This window comes from Chelmon rostratus, chromosome 8 (assembly GCF_017976325.1).
Source record: "Chelmon rostratus isolate fCheRos1 chromosome 8, fCheRos1.pri, whole genome shotgun sequence".
NCBI classification, from domain to species: Eukaryota; Metazoa; Chordata; class Actinopteri; order Chaetodontiformes; family Chaetodontidae; genus Chelmon; species Chelmon rostratus.
The window spans coordinates 14,112,468-14,127,850 of NC_055665.1; the positions used below are offsets into that span (position 1 = coordinate 14,112,468).

The 15,383-nt window shown below is 43.0% G+C and overlaps 1 protein-coding gene across 1 annotated transcript; it reads right to left on the reverse strand.

Moving 5' to 3' along the window:
• Window positions 1–44: 44 nt before the first annotated feature.
• si:ch211-257p13.3 (kinesin-like protein KIFC3) lies at window positions 45–15,343 on the reverse strand. Its single transcript, XM_041941649.1, has 22 exons — window positions 15,049–15,343; window positions 12,209–14,386; window positions 11,320–11,587; window positions 11,003–11,122; window positions 10,665–10,761; window positions 10,341–10,498; window positions 9,973–10,225; window positions 7,634–7,806; window positions 7,030–7,095; window positions 6,620–6,757; window positions 5,498–5,695; window positions 5,143–5,316; window positions 4,380–4,527; window positions 3,111–3,241; window positions 2,885–2,996; window positions 2,633–2,814; window positions 2,455–2,559; window positions 2,235–2,365; window positions 2,023–2,143; window positions 1,808–1,937; window positions 1,378–1,607; window positions 45–1,253 (listed from the first exon to the last, which is right to left on the reverse strand). The coding sequence occupies exons 4-22, from the start codon at window positions 11,099–11,101 to the stop codon at window positions 1,128–1,130; spliced, it is 2,772 nt and encodes a 923-aa protein (XP_041797583.1). The 5' UTR covers window positions 11,102–11,122; window positions 11,320–11,587; window positions 12,209–14,386; window positions 15,049–15,343; the 3' UTR covers window positions 45–1,127.
• Window positions 15,344–15,383: the final 40 nt, after the last annotated feature.

Below are 15,383 nucleotides of genomic sequence, written 5' to 3' on the forward strand. Positions count from 1 at the left end.
CATTCATTTTGTTACTCTGCCCAATAAGAGAGAAGACATTTTTTAAATACATCATATTTATTCAGAAAATGATCTGAAAATTCACTCTCTAATCATCATGAAGTGACCCCTATCGTAGTTACTGCAACATTAATGTCTTGCTACACTTGAATCAAAAGTTAGTGTTGATTCAGTGGGTGATAAATAGAGGAACAATGATGAACAGTTAACAGTAAGATGCTTTTGGTATGACATTCACAAGTGATATCTATTGCAAGCACCTAAATACCTGTTTTTCAAAGGAAACACTCACAGTAAAGTGCATCTTCTGTGCACGCAGGCCCAAACTGTCTCCTTGATGAGGAGGATATTGCACAGTTCATTGCGTTACCACTCTTAATACAAGGCCACCTGCTCTCTTTCTTCTTTTCCCAAGAGGCAAATTATCAAGGCTCCAAAGAGGAACGGAAAGCGCTCTTCTGAAGTTCACAAAAACTACACTAATATGTGACTTAAGTGTCATTGAAATGCTTCTGACTTAGTTTTGCTACAAAACATGTTCTCCTACACACTACAACCTTCAAAAATATACAACATTGGAGATGAAGCTCACAAACTACAGACATTTATAGCAACATGATTAATACTGCAAAAACTGAAGTGTTGTGACTCTGGAAGCTTGTTGAACCTGTTTGAACATGATGCTGCGCTAAACACTGCAAGAAACCTCACAAGGCTGATAAGATCTGATACGATAAAATCCTGGATTTTGGTTTTTAATACAAAGGAAGCTGAGTTATTGTAGTTCAAGGAAGCAACCAATCTTAAACTGAGTCAAATGTTGTTTTGGCACTCAGAGTGGAAGAATAAATACTCCTGCATGCAGATTATTTAATGATAAAGGCTTACCACTTCAGAAGCAGAAAATGGCAAGGAGGAGGCCAATATCCTCAGTACCTAACCTCAATTAAAGGTTGGCATTCAGGTGCCACACAGAACTCAACACATTTAGCCCTTGAGCAGGATTGCTGTTGATCTCAGTGATGCTGTAGCATTATGATTGGTCGGTAGGGTGAATGACAATCTCACTGGTGCATTCATGGCGTCCTGGTCATCACTGGGAACAGGAGGTGGTTGATTCAAGGCTGTCAGTCGCACTGTCCTCCACCAGACTCAATCTTCCTGGCTGCAGGACCCAGTTCCACCTTGCAAACCCTCTGGGCAAACTTCAGTGAGCAAAGTGTCTCTCCCACGTTGCTCTCCAGTGCGGACACCTGAATAAAAGAAGAGTTGAAACAAAACAAGGATTATAACAAGCATCGACAAAGACTTAAAATGCAATTTACTGCAGGTATGTCACACTTCTAAAAATTTAAACATCTGGAGCAGCAATCACACCTGCACCACCATGACGGTCTTGCTGCCTTTGCCTAAGGAGTCCTGTAATAAGTACGTGAGGCGCGAGTTCCTGAAAGGGATGTGAGTCTGCCGAGCTCTCAGTGCCTGGATTACGTCCCCCAGTGCTAGCAGGGAGCGGTTGATATTCTGGGCCTCTTTCAGCCTCTCTCCCTCTGCACCAGACTTCCATACCCTCTCTGAGCCAGCCAGGTCCACCAGGTTCAACTTGCCTGTGGACAGAAATGTTAATTCAGACTAATAGTGAAGTGATGAAGATGAGTTATCTCTGGATCTCTGACTGAATCCTTATCAGAAGCTTCCCTTTAGTGCCTTTTTTTTCTCAACTCTCTTTCTCCACCTTCGGGCAAGTATTAATATGGAGCCTTTCATACACTTTCCCTGTAGAAGGAGAAATGTATGTGTGACTGACCAGTGGTTTTGGACCCAGTAGCGAGGTCAGTGCCCTGAACGGTGATGCAGAGCAGAGCATGGGAGCGGGAGCTGTGCTGGTTCATCTGAGTGCCGAAGGTGATCCTGTTCCTCCGGGCTGTGGCTAAAATCTTCACACAAACAAGAATAATTAGTATTGGTGTAATGTCCAATTTTTAAAGTGAAGTGCAGCTTAATTAAAACACAATGTCTCACCTTCTTGATGTGCTGAAAGCTCTTAACTTCGATGACCCTGAGGCCCGGCACGTGCAGCTGTCCTGTTCCGTCCGGGTTGATTTTTATGTCCAGTTTCTCTCCGTCCTTGCTCAGCAGGTCTCTGAGAAGCAAAATATAACACTGACAATAAAACAAACAATGTCTTGTAGCTGTATATACGGCTATCTGGTGAAAAGTGCAGCATACTGTACCTTAGCACCTCGTTGTAGATCTCCACAGAGCTGACAGTGACGGCATAAGACCACATGTCCTTCCTCTCCTCGATCTCACTGAAGAGATGCTTCAGGGCTCGCTGGTTGATGCCTGGATTCTCCATACTGCCCTGAAAAATCAGATGTTTATCAGCCTGCAGCCTCCACAATGGATCATCACTCTATGGCTGCAATAATACTGTCCAACTAGAGAACATACCTCCATGGTGTATGTTTTTCCAGAACCAGTCTGTCCATACGCAAATATGCACACATGGTAGCCATCGATGCAGGACGTCACCAGGGGCTCAATCTCCTGAAAGACCTGATGAAACCAAACAAAGGGTTAGAGTTCTTGTTGTGACTATATTTCCTGAGTGTGCTGTTCGTTTGCATACCTCCTCCTGTGTGGCCTGAGGGTGGAAGACTTTGTCCAGTTCAAAGATGCGACCTTTTCCTTTGTTCAGCACGTTGAGCGAGGACTCGTTGTTGGGGTCCGTCGTCACCACCACAGACTGGCCCTCCTCGTGCTGGTCCTCCTTCAGCACAGGCTTCACACGGCACAGCACGCGGATGTTGCCTAAAAACAAGGCGGCCCAGTTAATGACACAGATTTTATTTTCTGCTGTGACTCTTATTTCTCTGCACACCTTTAAGCTCCACCAGCTGCTCGTGGTACTTCCTGCGCAGCGCAACCTCCTTCCTGTACTTCTCCAGAAGATCTTTGTTGGCTTCAGACATCTCACTGATAGCTGCTGAAATCTGCCACGGACAAAAGACAGCCAAAGACTGCTTACTAGTCTCGTCACTTCAGTCAGATTGGTCATTCCACTACATGCAGAGGACTGACGCATGACGTGATGTCGCTGCACGTACCTGTTTTTTTGCATCACTGATAGCTGCTCCATAAAAGTCTGAGAAGTTTCGAACCTGGCTCCTCAGACTGGTGTAGTCTGTCTTCATGGAGCGCAAAGTTGGAGGGAGTGCCGTCAGACGCTTCTGCAAGCCTGATAAAAATAAAAGCCTCTGTAGAATCACGCTGAAATAGAGTTTTGTCTCAATCAATCTTTTTCAAAGTCTGACAGGTTGATACCACTCACATATGTGTCTGTTAAAAGCTACGGCCTTATCTTAGCATTAAGACTGGAAATGGGGAGACACAGCTGGCATGGCCCTGCTCAAAGGTAACAAAATCTCCCAATCCGACCTTTTACACGATACTATTTCTGTTATATTTTGTTTGTTTAATCTATGCAAAAACTGTAAAAATGTCAACATAGCATTTTTACACATGCTTGAGAACGTTTCTTGGACAGGTGCTGTGACTTCCTGGAGTCTTTGCTGATTGCCTGGAAACCTCATGGTGATGATAAGGAGCTCCAGGAAGTTACTGCCCCCAGCCAAGAAATAGTCTGACCCATGACGACCCTGTAAAAGTATAAGGCGCCGTTTTTACACTTTCTGTGTGGATTAAACAACCGGGATAGAACAGGTTTATTAGTGAGTTTTAGATGTGTTGTTAGGCAGATTTTGTTTCATTTGGACAATGCCACACCAGCAGTTTCCCTCTGTTTCCAGTCTTTGTGCCAAGCTAAACTAACCACCTGCTGGCTGTAGCCTCATACTTATCTTACAGACAGGGGTGGTCTCTTCTTATATCTCTCTCAGCACAAAAGTTAATGCGTTTATTGTGCAAACTATGTCTTTTTAGACATTTTTCTTTTATTTTCTTGCATGCAGAAACCATGATCTCCGTCTTTGGGGGGTTTTAAGGAGCAGTGTGTAGGATTCGGTGGAATCTAGTGGTGAGGTTGCAGACTGCAGCCAAATGAATACTCCTTGCCTCACCCTTCCCTTTCCAAGTGTGTGTGTACGGTGGCCACGAAACTTGTGAAAGTCCCTCTCTACAGTGTGTGTTTGGTTTGTCCGTTCTGGGCTTGTGTAGGAACACGGCAGTTCAACATGGTGGCTCTGTGGAAGATGACCCTCTCTCTCTGTAGATTTAAAAAGCTCATTCTAAGGTCTTATTTTCAAGTGATTATACACTAAGGACATCTGCCTCAAAATTATATTCTATTTCTGCCAATAGATCCCCTAAATCTTACACATTGGTCCTTTAATTAGGTGGTGTTAGGTGTAACTCACTGAAGAATTGGTCCTGCAGGTTCTGAAAGTGCTCGGCTGAGCAGTTGGCAGCAGCCTTCACAGCTTCTTCCTTCCTTTCCTCCAAGTGGCCAATCTCTTTCAACAGTTCCTCTCTCAGTTTAGCGATTTCCCTCTCATACGCTGCAATCTGTAAAGGGTTCAGAACAGCAATTTGTCAATCTGTCGGCTCGGCTGGTCCAATCTGTGCAGGTTCAGCTTTGTAATGAGTTCATCTGTCAATGAAATTGATCCAGGTTGTGAATGTTCAGCAGCGAAATGGAAAATTCCTCCTTCTGCTTTTGATTTTCTCTCCTTTGATCATCTGTTCTCTAAACACGGAGTGGTTTATTTATCCCTCTAGACTTTGTCAACTCTGTCTCTTCCATTTTTTGAAATGAAAGTTGATGGCACCAGGAGGACCATCTGGGATGTGTTGCCTTGCCTGGCCAGCAGCCAAGAGTAATAATTTGGGTACTGATGGATATTTAGCATCATTATGGAGCATTATTGTCAAAAGCCCACGTGATGGTTCACCTTACAATTTATGTCCAGCTTGGTTCAGCCAGAGAAATGTTCAAAAACACATCTAGGACAATGATATACACCCAAAAGCACAGGTCGTATATATCAAGTATAAATTGTTCTATACTGTGCAATAAAATCACTTTAATCTGCCTGTGTGTGTTACTGTGTTTGTTTACTTTAAAGCAGATAAGACAGGTAAGAATTCAAGGCAAACGAGTTACGTGTGATTCTCTGTTACCTTGTGCTGCAGATTACAGCTGTATTCATCGGACTTCCTGATATGTTCCTCCAGCTGTTTGCACCGCTCATTCTGATTGGCCAGTTTTTCGGACAGCAGCTCATTCCTCTGTCTGGCTTTAGTCAGGTGCTTCAATGTGGCGGGTGATTCCACCTCCACAGTCTGGGTGACATACTGAGAGAGAAAACACATCTGATTGGGCTCATCTACTTTTATTAAGAATCATCGTCAATGTGTCTCCAGTTAACATATCTCACTCTCAAATCCATCAAAAAGCTGTTTTATAATTTAACGGCTCCAGAGTGACTCTACAATGTTCAAATCTATTTCAATGGCCAGTTCAGACAGGACTCACCTTCACCACTGGCTCCTTGCCTCTCTCTCTGTCCAACTCCAGCTGCAGTTCCCGCACTCGGTCCTCTCGTTTCCTCAGCTCCTCTTCTCTCCTCCACTCACTTTGCTCGCTCTGTCGCTCCAGGTGAGACAGCTGCTCGGCACGCTGCTGCAGGGACATCTCCAGCTGCTGCACTCTGCTGCGGAGGCTTTCATTCTCCTGACACAGCATATGAAACAAAGCAAAGTACAAGCATTTGTGTTAGCAGCGGCAGATCCTGTACATAAGTAAAAACACTGTTAAAACACTCTGTAAAAATACTCTGTTATGAGTAAAAGTCCTTAAAGTGTTGAAAATGTTTAGCAAAAGTAAAAATCAGGAAAATGTGCTTTATGTATTAAAAGTACTCAATGCAGGAAAATGTCCCCACTGACTGTTAAACTATTACATCATTAGATCATTAATTATACTCACGCATTAATGTAACAGCAGGAGTTTGCTGTTGTAGTTGACTGAGGTAGAGCTCAACTAAAAATTAACTAAAATGATTAAACCTATTAATAGTAAAAACAGCAAATCCAGACATTTGTGAAGTTGGATCCATGAAATGTTTTTGTATGAAAAAAGACAAACAATTATCATCTAAGCATTTAATTGTTTTAGTTGTACTTGCATATACTGTTGGGTAGTTTAAGCAATGGCAAAACATCATTTTATTAGCTCTTCATATGCTTTGTAGGCAAAAATCTCCATTGATGATGTACAACCCTGATTCCATAAGTGTTGGGAATTAAAAAAACGTATGATATGATAACTTGCTAATCCTTTTTCACATATACTCAGTTGGAAACAGCATAAAGACAATATATTTAATCTTTCACCTCATCAGCTTCATTGGTTTTTGTGAATATCTGCTTATTCTGAATTCGATGCAGCAGCGTGTTTCAAACAAGTTGGGACAGGGAAGTTGTGGAACGCTCCAAAAACACCTGTTTGGAACATTCCACAGGTAAACAGGTTCATCGGTAGCAGTATCATTATTGGGTATGAAAGGAGCATCCTCGGGGGCATCTACAGCCGTCACATAATTGTAGTGCCTCGGCAGCACGTCAGTGAGTTCTCAGCTGTGCTGGTGTGTCTCACCTTGATGAGCATGGTGCTGGACTGGGAGGGGATGGCTGACAGCTGCTGCAGGAGGCCTTGGGTAACGCTCAGGCTCTGTTTCAGACTCTCGTTCTCTGCTGATAGACACAGAACCCGCTTCTCTGAGTCTGTGGCCCCCTGAGGAAACGAAACATGAGGTTCAGCATAACAATTAGAGAGGTATCAGAACCAGAATTCTTTGCCATGTTCGATCCTCACATTTACAGTACATCCTTGTAGATGAAGTGTTTCTTCATAATGGATTTATTATTTGAGGTGTTATACAAGGCGTGCTGAGTATTTTTACAGCGGGGCATTTGATTCAATGAGCGTGGGGATACAGCTTTGCTGATGACATGGAAAGGACCAAGACTTGACAAATGATTAAATCAATAGTTCACAGCGCTTACGGTGGCCGTTCTCAGTCGTGACAGCTCCTCCTCACGCTCCTCTATGCAGCTCTTGAGCTCATCAATCTGTGCATGACATTTGAACAATTAAAAGTGACTAACACAGGTTTGATTTCAGAATACAGACATGTTTAACTCCCTATTTGCAGCACAACATGAAGCTATGCAATTCTGCTATTTTTTATTTCACCTTTTCTTAACCAGGAAGTCTCCTGAGATGCATTGTGTCTTTTAGGAGAGAGCGAGAGAGATCTGGCCATAGTGGTAGCACAGGGTAGATTACACAGAGTCCCATAAAAAATTTACAAGATTCACATATATGCGCAATGACATGAGACATCCTGCATTTATGAAGGTATGCGTGCACAGTCATTATGTGTCTCCATAAGTTATGACACGTGATACAGAAAGAATGACACCTTCTCTTCGCCAATACTTATGGACATGAAACAATAAAGAATAATATAATGGAGATTTTGTAATAAATAATTCAGTTTTTAACAGAAGAATTTATGCGTCTCATGTCATTCTTCATGCATTTCAGGTGGCTTTTTTTCTAAAATGGATACAGCATTTGTGACTTAACTAATATGCGGCGTCATACCTGCTGTTGAAAGGTCTGTATGCGAGAGTGTCTGTCTCTTTCCTTCTGCTCCAGCTGGGAGTGCAGCAGACGCAGCTCTCCTCTCAGCTTACTCCTCTCACCCTGCAGACCGTACAGAGACTCCACCAGCCTGTGGACGCCGGCTTGTGTCCCTGCATCACTGCTGGGCTCACCTGGGGCGAATAAATAAGAAAAACTACAATCAGCCTCTCCGTCGTCAGCAGCAAAAGAACCTTGATTACATTCTCTATCAGACTAGGCCACACAGACAGATTGTCAGCAAATTTCCTTTGAACTTCCTCTGACCTGTTTTCTATATGTAATCTTTTCAGTTATGACTAATTACCACACTACGCCTGAATGCTTGTGTGTGTGTGTAATATTAATGAACATTAAAGATGCACTTAAAGCTCTTTCACACACCATGCAGTTACCCTGCAGTAAAGTTAACATTATCATTCTCGTATAATCACTCTCGAATCTCAAGGGCAACTTCACAGACCTATATAGGATTGCTGAAGCTTCTCGTGTGCAGCCTGGATCGTGTGCAGAACCAAGATTCACATCTTTATATAGGATGCAACAGCCTGCTAAAACTCCTCTGTCATTCACCAGGAACCTGAGCAGCACGGCAAACAGCATTTTAATCGCCTTCTTCCTCCTCCTCAATGATTTATCAGGCTCTGTCACCTCTGATTTCCATTGCAGGGCCTTATGCCTCTTCTAATTCTATCACCATGCCATGTCAGGTTCGCTGTGTCACAATGGTGCACGGAGAGGTGGTGGTGTCAGAAAAGATTAAAAAAATAAAGAGGCTACAGTTGTGCATCAGGGGTGTTGACGCATATGTGCTTGCAAGAAGCATGAAAAGTCTGTGAGTTGTTCTGGTCTGCCGAGACACTGACACAGCTATGTACATTTTAAAACAGCAGCTTGAGAACATGCAAGAAAACTTCTTTCCTCCGCCTGGAAAACAGATGATTTTTCAAAGAATTTTGATTTCCACTTGGTGAATGACCACTGAATGGAGAACGGGCCATTCATTCCGAATAAAAGATCACAACACGGCCACAATGCACAAGTGGTGGAAATTCTGCACATCCAAGAGGCACAAGATCAGTCCTCCACTCAGGCGTGCACCTTGCATTACAGTAAACAAACAAAGCGAACAGCCTTGTAACACTGGGACTTGGATTCCGGGCTATTTTTAGCCCAACACAAGTACACGTGGCACCTTGCATGTGCCAGACCTTGTAAGTGCATTTGCAGGGAATAAAACAGCACTCTCAGCCATGTTTTATTCATGACAAAGAGCCACAGAGTCACTATCCAAGTACCAAAGACACTCCGCATGTAATCATGTATCTTGGTCCTGTGACTAATGAGAGTCAGAGGTCCTCTGCTTAAACACGCCTCCACAGTGAGGTTCATAGAGAAACCGGTCGAGTTATCACACATATTGACATATTTTTCTGAAGCTGCATCAGTCAGCCTGAGGACAGGAATGTGATCTGACTACAACTTCACAGAGTCATGCAATCTTAACAAGCTGTGCACACGTGCACAGAAAAGTGATGTAAGACACTGCAGCTGGCACGTCCACCCGTCTGCTCTGGGGTCAAAGAACCATCTGGTCAAATCTGAAACACAGCAGACACCGACATCTAAAGCCATGAGGTCATTTGCAGCAGTGAAGTGTTAGTGTGGCCAGCTTGACTTAAACCAACACACACATAAATCTAATCGGGCTGCTCCTGTGCTGATGACTGTGTTCTTCTAGAAAAAAAAGGTGTCCCTGCTTGAAAAAAAATCTAATCTCGGACCAACAGTGGAAAAACACTGAAGTGAATTACGTCAGATGTTGTCTAAAGAATTGATGACTCCTATGAATTTAGAAAAAAACTTCCTGCTCACATTTTTACACAGTAAAGGAAAATTATAGATTCCCACAGCTGTAAATGAGAGCACCAAACATCCTAATATATTTTTCATAAGCGAATGGGCGTACACCTATTATGATGAGCATGTGAAATTGGCTTTATTAATTGTCCTCCTAATCCACCTCCCTCCATCCATCAGATGATCTCATCCAATCTTAAATCTCATATCAATTTAAGTTCACCTTTAGCCCCCTGTGCCATTTCATTCTCCTATTCTCATGCCATCTACTTCTCTGTGGTTATTAAAAAAGCCATAATGACCTCTGCTTCTCCCTGTTTTTCATCATGCCCACACCCACCGTATGGAAATGTAACCCGCCTTGCACCTTAATGTCATCCTCCCCCATCCCCTTCCTTCCTCTCTCCTCCCCCTCTGCGGCGCTTCCCTTTCTCCCTCACCCTCGCTCAGTGGACTGGGGGTCTGCTGCTGGCTGATGGCCTCCTCCAGGCTGCTGATGATGCTATTCTTGTCCCTGAGACGCTGGCGGTAGGAAGCCCGCAGGGCTTTCATCTGCCGGCGGTGCTGGACGCGGTGCCTCTTCAGCTGGACCCGGTACTGGTCGGCCTGCTGCTGCAGCTGCTGGAAGTGAGAGTACTGCTCCAGAAAAGTCAGCAAGTGGGACATCACCGCCACCAGGGGAGACTCTGACAACTGGGCAGCACAGAAGCACACATACACACAAGGTTTAGTGACACAGCAAAGGCTCCTAGTTGTTAATTCCTGCATCAGGTGAACAGCTGAGTCAAGGAGATGACGGTTTTATTACCTTTCCTGTTGTTTCCAGCTGAACTTGTGAGGCCCTCCTCTTCTCAGCCTCCTGCTTAAAGGACAAAAAGGCGGCCAGAGGAGTGCATGCTGGGATGTCAGGGCCGTCTTTCTCATCCTCATCACTCAGAGCTATTTCATCACTGTCACTGCTACTGCCTGGGTGACAACAAATCAAGTAAACAATAAGGGGTAAAGAAATGTATGCATTAATTAATCAATTAATAGAAACTGTCCATATCATAAATGTTGCATACTCCTCTGTGTCATGCAACAGCCTTTATGTTGGACTATAAATATTCTGAAAAGCTATCTGAGGACTCACTTGACTCACTAAGCTGAGCACAAGCCTTTTTTCCCATTTTGGAGGTGTGGCCATCTCTCCTTCTGCTCCCTGTTTCCATGGAAACAGGTCCTGGCTCCTGAGAACAGTAACATATATGAGGGTCAGACGCTTAAATACACATAAATATTTACACATTGCATACGTAGGAATTCACACAAAGGGCAGAGCAACGACACCACCAATTTCTACATCCTTTACGATGGAGACTATAGCCTTTTCTGTACTGTCAGGCTGTAGGTGACGCATGCATGTTCCTCGCGTAAAATCTTTTCCCGACAGAGGAACCCTGAGGCTGGACATGATGTGGCTAGACATACGTCTGAGGAAGCTCCACACGCCCCCTCCAAGGCTTCCTCCTCCTCCTTCTTAAAGACAGTGTAGAAGATGTAGACTAAAAGGGAGTAGAAGGCATACATCTCCACGCTGTCCAAGAGTCCCTGTAAATGACAGATCACATACACCTTCATCATGATGCAGGAATTCTGGTGATTACCCTTTCAAGACACAAGTATACGGATAATTAAACGATGCATAATGATGCTGGTCTTTACTTCTCCAGAGGTTCAAAATTTTCCTTTCTTAATCATTCACCCCATCCCATCATGCATCATGCATAATGCTTTATCTTCTTTACCTTATCACATATCTTCTCCTCTTTGGTGATGACAATCTGACATTCCAGCCATTTGAATTCCCCTTTCGCACTCCATCTGTGTTGTCAATGACAAATCCTCCCATGCAGCCCTTGTTCTCAGAGCTGCAACAGCATCCCAGCGCTGTGTGCAGCTCCTGTGTTACTCCCTCTCTGTCGTTCTCTCTCCACCCCTTTCTCCTCCTCTCCACTTTGCTCCATCTACAGGCTGCATCTGCAGCGAGCATGCTCAGTGCAGTTCCCTGATCCGCTGCAGTGGTGGAGTGACAGATACAGAATGGAGACTGATTGAGCTCTGGGGGGTTGATGCTGATAAGAGCAGCCAGAGGCAGAGGTGGATGACATGTGCCAGGTTCGAGGGGCTCATAGAGATCAGAAAAAGCAGCATAATGCAGCTGCAAATCTTGAGACATTTGCAAAGACTGTAAGTGGTACAACGGTGAGATAACTGAACATGAGCTGAGAGATCTTTAGAATGAAATGTAACATTACATTCTCTTTTAGAAACATCTATGTAATTTTCTTAAGTTATGTTGACTTCGTTTAGTGAATTTTAACATTTTTTATTAATAAAACACAATTAAATAAAAGAGTAAAAGTACAATATGGCATTTTTTCCACACTTCCACACTGGCAAAAAAGACATTAACTAAATCATGAATGATTAAAAAAAGGCAGCAAAGCCAGCACAGATGTCATGAACATTTTGGCATCTCAAACACCCAAATGTGCACAAAACCACTGAATACCGTGAAAACCTCCCTGGTCACCTGTGCCCTGAGGTCTGAAAAAGGCATTGTCCAACAGACAGGCACAGAGCCACAGATGCTTGTCCGTATACTGCAGCAAAACTGCAGAGGCAGCTGCTCACCTCAACTCTGAAATCCTGAGAGAGTCTGCAGCGTCCACTCCAAATCTCTGAAAGGGATATTAACATCTCACAAGGACAACACCGTGGACAAACCTCATTTACATGATGTAAGAGAGACAGATGAGGTCATTTCTGTTACCATTACAGCCACTGAAAACCAAGGAAGTACTAAAAAGTGCATTGATAAGTATCACATGGGCATGATGAGGTAAAAGCAGGGCCAAGATTTTAGACCACTGCGGATACTTAAACAGTCACACTGCTGAGGCTGCAGAACATACAGGACCAAGACTCTTAGGCAGCTGGATGTTTTTGGAATATACAACACTAAAACTGTTGGCAGAGAGATGTGAGGAGGATGTTAATGGCCTGAGAGTGGGTACAGCCTGCTACACATTCTTGGAAATTATCAAAATGTCCACATGCTGGCTGCATCATAGTCAAATTGAATAGCTTGTTAAAGTTAACCCAGTCACTTCCAGTATATAAAAAAACATATTGCTACACCAGAGCGATGTTGAATGCCACCATGAGCTATCGGTTGTGAATTGTGGTCGCATACTCTCATATAAATGGGTTTGCTCAGTGGTGTCTGTGTTTTGTCTAATCCTGTGCTATTATTCAGATGAAGTTCAGCCACCGTCTTGGTTTAGCAGCTACAGTAAATTCCAGTGAAACACCCGATGCAGAACGGGATGTGGTGATACAAAGAAACTACAAGATCAGATTTCTGAATAATTTCTGAAATACTTGGAAAGTCCACCGCCGGTTTGGCTTCCCAAAACTATACAGATGATTTGACCTGGTTTTTCACTTTTATAGACAAAGTGTGATGCAAATGAAAATGATTTAACGTCAAATCAATTTTTCCATTTCTATCAGCCCTAACTGTTTTCCTTAATTATAGCTGATTTGTTTTCTGTCCTTAAACAGCCATATGTAAAACAATGTCATAACTCAGCGAATGTGGCCTTAGGAGCTAGTGCTGCAAGTGACGATTTTACTATTAATATTGATGAATTCATCAAACCCATCGATTACTTTTTAGATTCATCAGGTCATCCACGTGTCAGAAAATAGTTAAAAAAACCTTTCATTCCCCAGAGCCCAAGGTGAAATCTTCAAAATGTTTTGTCAGAAGAACAGTCTTAAACCCAAGAATATTTCAGTCATAATGACATAACAAAGAGAAGAGCGGGAAATCCTCACATTAGAGAAGCTGGGACCAGGTGTTGTGTGGCATTTTTGCATGATAATTAATAATTGTTTGATTAATCCTTTATCAAAATTGTTGCCATTTCATTGTCTGTCAGTTGATGAATCAGCTAATAATTTCAGCACTACTGGAAACTAAGATTAGGATACAAGTTAAATTTGTGTATTTCAATCTGTTCTTATGTTTATGATGCTTTCATGTTTCATGTTGTGTTGATTGTTCTGTTAGTTCTGTTGCACATGAGATTCCTAACAATGCTTGTTGTAATAGTAATAAAGTTAACTAAACTCAAATCTCTCTCACAAACGTCCTGAAAACCTTTTAAGTTAGGCACATTATGTGTTGCATAGGTCCAATTTGTCACTTGACAGTCCATAAATATACGCAGATCCTGACTAATCATACAGATCCTTATTAATGTGCTAAATAACCATGTTACAACGGTCAGTCACATCCAACAGAAACTTGCTGAGAGCCTGTGTGGAGGCCCAACAGCCAAGAGACATGGAGCCTTTTAAAAGCCACTTGGCGGGTCCCTCAGTTGCAGGTGGAGAAATGAACAGAGCTAAAGTGTTTGTCCCATCTCTTAGAACCACAAGCAGCGGGAGGCTGAGGGCCACACCGCCCAAGGCCCCTAAAGCATTACCGGCAAACATGCACACTGTCAGGCAGCAGGACAGGGAAGACAGACCCAGGCAGCGCGTCATTACTATGAGAGCATCTGCTGAGAGCCAATCACACAGTGCCAGCAGCAGACAAGAGCCACACAGGAGAATATGTGCCGTGTTGCGGTCTTCACTGAGCCACAGGAAGTCAAAGGAGACGAGTGCTGGAGCCAGAACCTCACCGGCCCACTCTGCTTCTCTCTGGATGGAGGTGAGGTATGAGCTGGAGGGATGGAAAATGCAAAGTGCTGCAGAAAGTCCAAGCAGGAAGAGGCCTACTGAAGGAGCCCTGTGATCCTGCAGACAGAGGCAATGGCAAAATTACAAAGGGAGACATTTTCAACATGGATTCACTGATTAGCTCATTTAAAACTAAAAGTAGCAGAAATCTCAGCCATTCAGTGTTTAGATTACATACATTAATCAAGGACTATCAGCCACTCCATTTTCATTTCTGGTATATTTTTATTGCATTTACGTATATTCTTATCTGCATATTATTTTATTTTATTCTAGTATCTTTATTTCATTTTATTATCTTTCTTATTGTTTCTAACATGGGGGTTGCAATGCAAATTCCATTGACGTGTTATGCTCAGTGACAATAAAGACGATCTTGAATCTTATGTTGTCGTTTATTGCAAATGCATATGGCAATTTAGCTGAAAAACAGCCAACAGATTAAAAATAATCCAATCAAGCAGCGAAGGAAGTGTTTAAAACAAAACCACGATTTCACAGAGGCCAAACTGACAAGAAACGTCAAAAATCCTCACATTTCAGTAGGTGTAACCGAAGTATGTTGTGCATTCTTGATTGGAAAAATAACTTAAAAGATTGCTAACTTATTACTTTCCTGGAGATCGACTAATTGATAAATCGGCTATGGTTACAGACCTAGAAGTTAGTAAATTACTACTTCGTCCATATTTAATTGCACTACACTATATGACACCTACCTTAAAGAGTCTATGAGATGAGTGTAGCGCCGTGGCAGACAAAATGATGTTGGAACATGATCCTATCAACTCTGGTAAACAGGACGCCATTGATCCTAAGGACGAGTGGCACTAGTGCAAACATCCAAGGTGTTGACAACGCTTCCGTTATTGGCGGCTACAGAGAAACCTCGTTCTGATGAATGTGTCTGAAGTTAGCTACCACAACTGACTGTAGTCCAGTATTTTATGGAGTCAATGCCCAGCTAAACACACAACACATGAGACCAAACTTAAGCAAGAACACTTACACCTTTGTTTTGACACGTGACAAATCCGGATATGGATATTGCGCA

Coding starts and splice junctions, on each gene's coding strand:
- si:ch211-257p13.3 (XM_041941649.1), bottom strand. CDS start 11,101: ATGTATGCCTTCTACTCCCTTTTAGTCTACATCTTCTACACTGTCTTT. Junction 2,144..2,234: donor ATCTACAACGAGGTGCTAAG/GTACAGTATGCT, acceptor TTTGCTTCTCAG/AGACCTGCTGAGCAAGGACG. Junction 1,608..1,807: donor TACTGGGTCCAAAACCACTG/GTCAGTCACACA, acceptor TTCTGTCCACAG/GCAAGTTGAACCTGGTGGAC.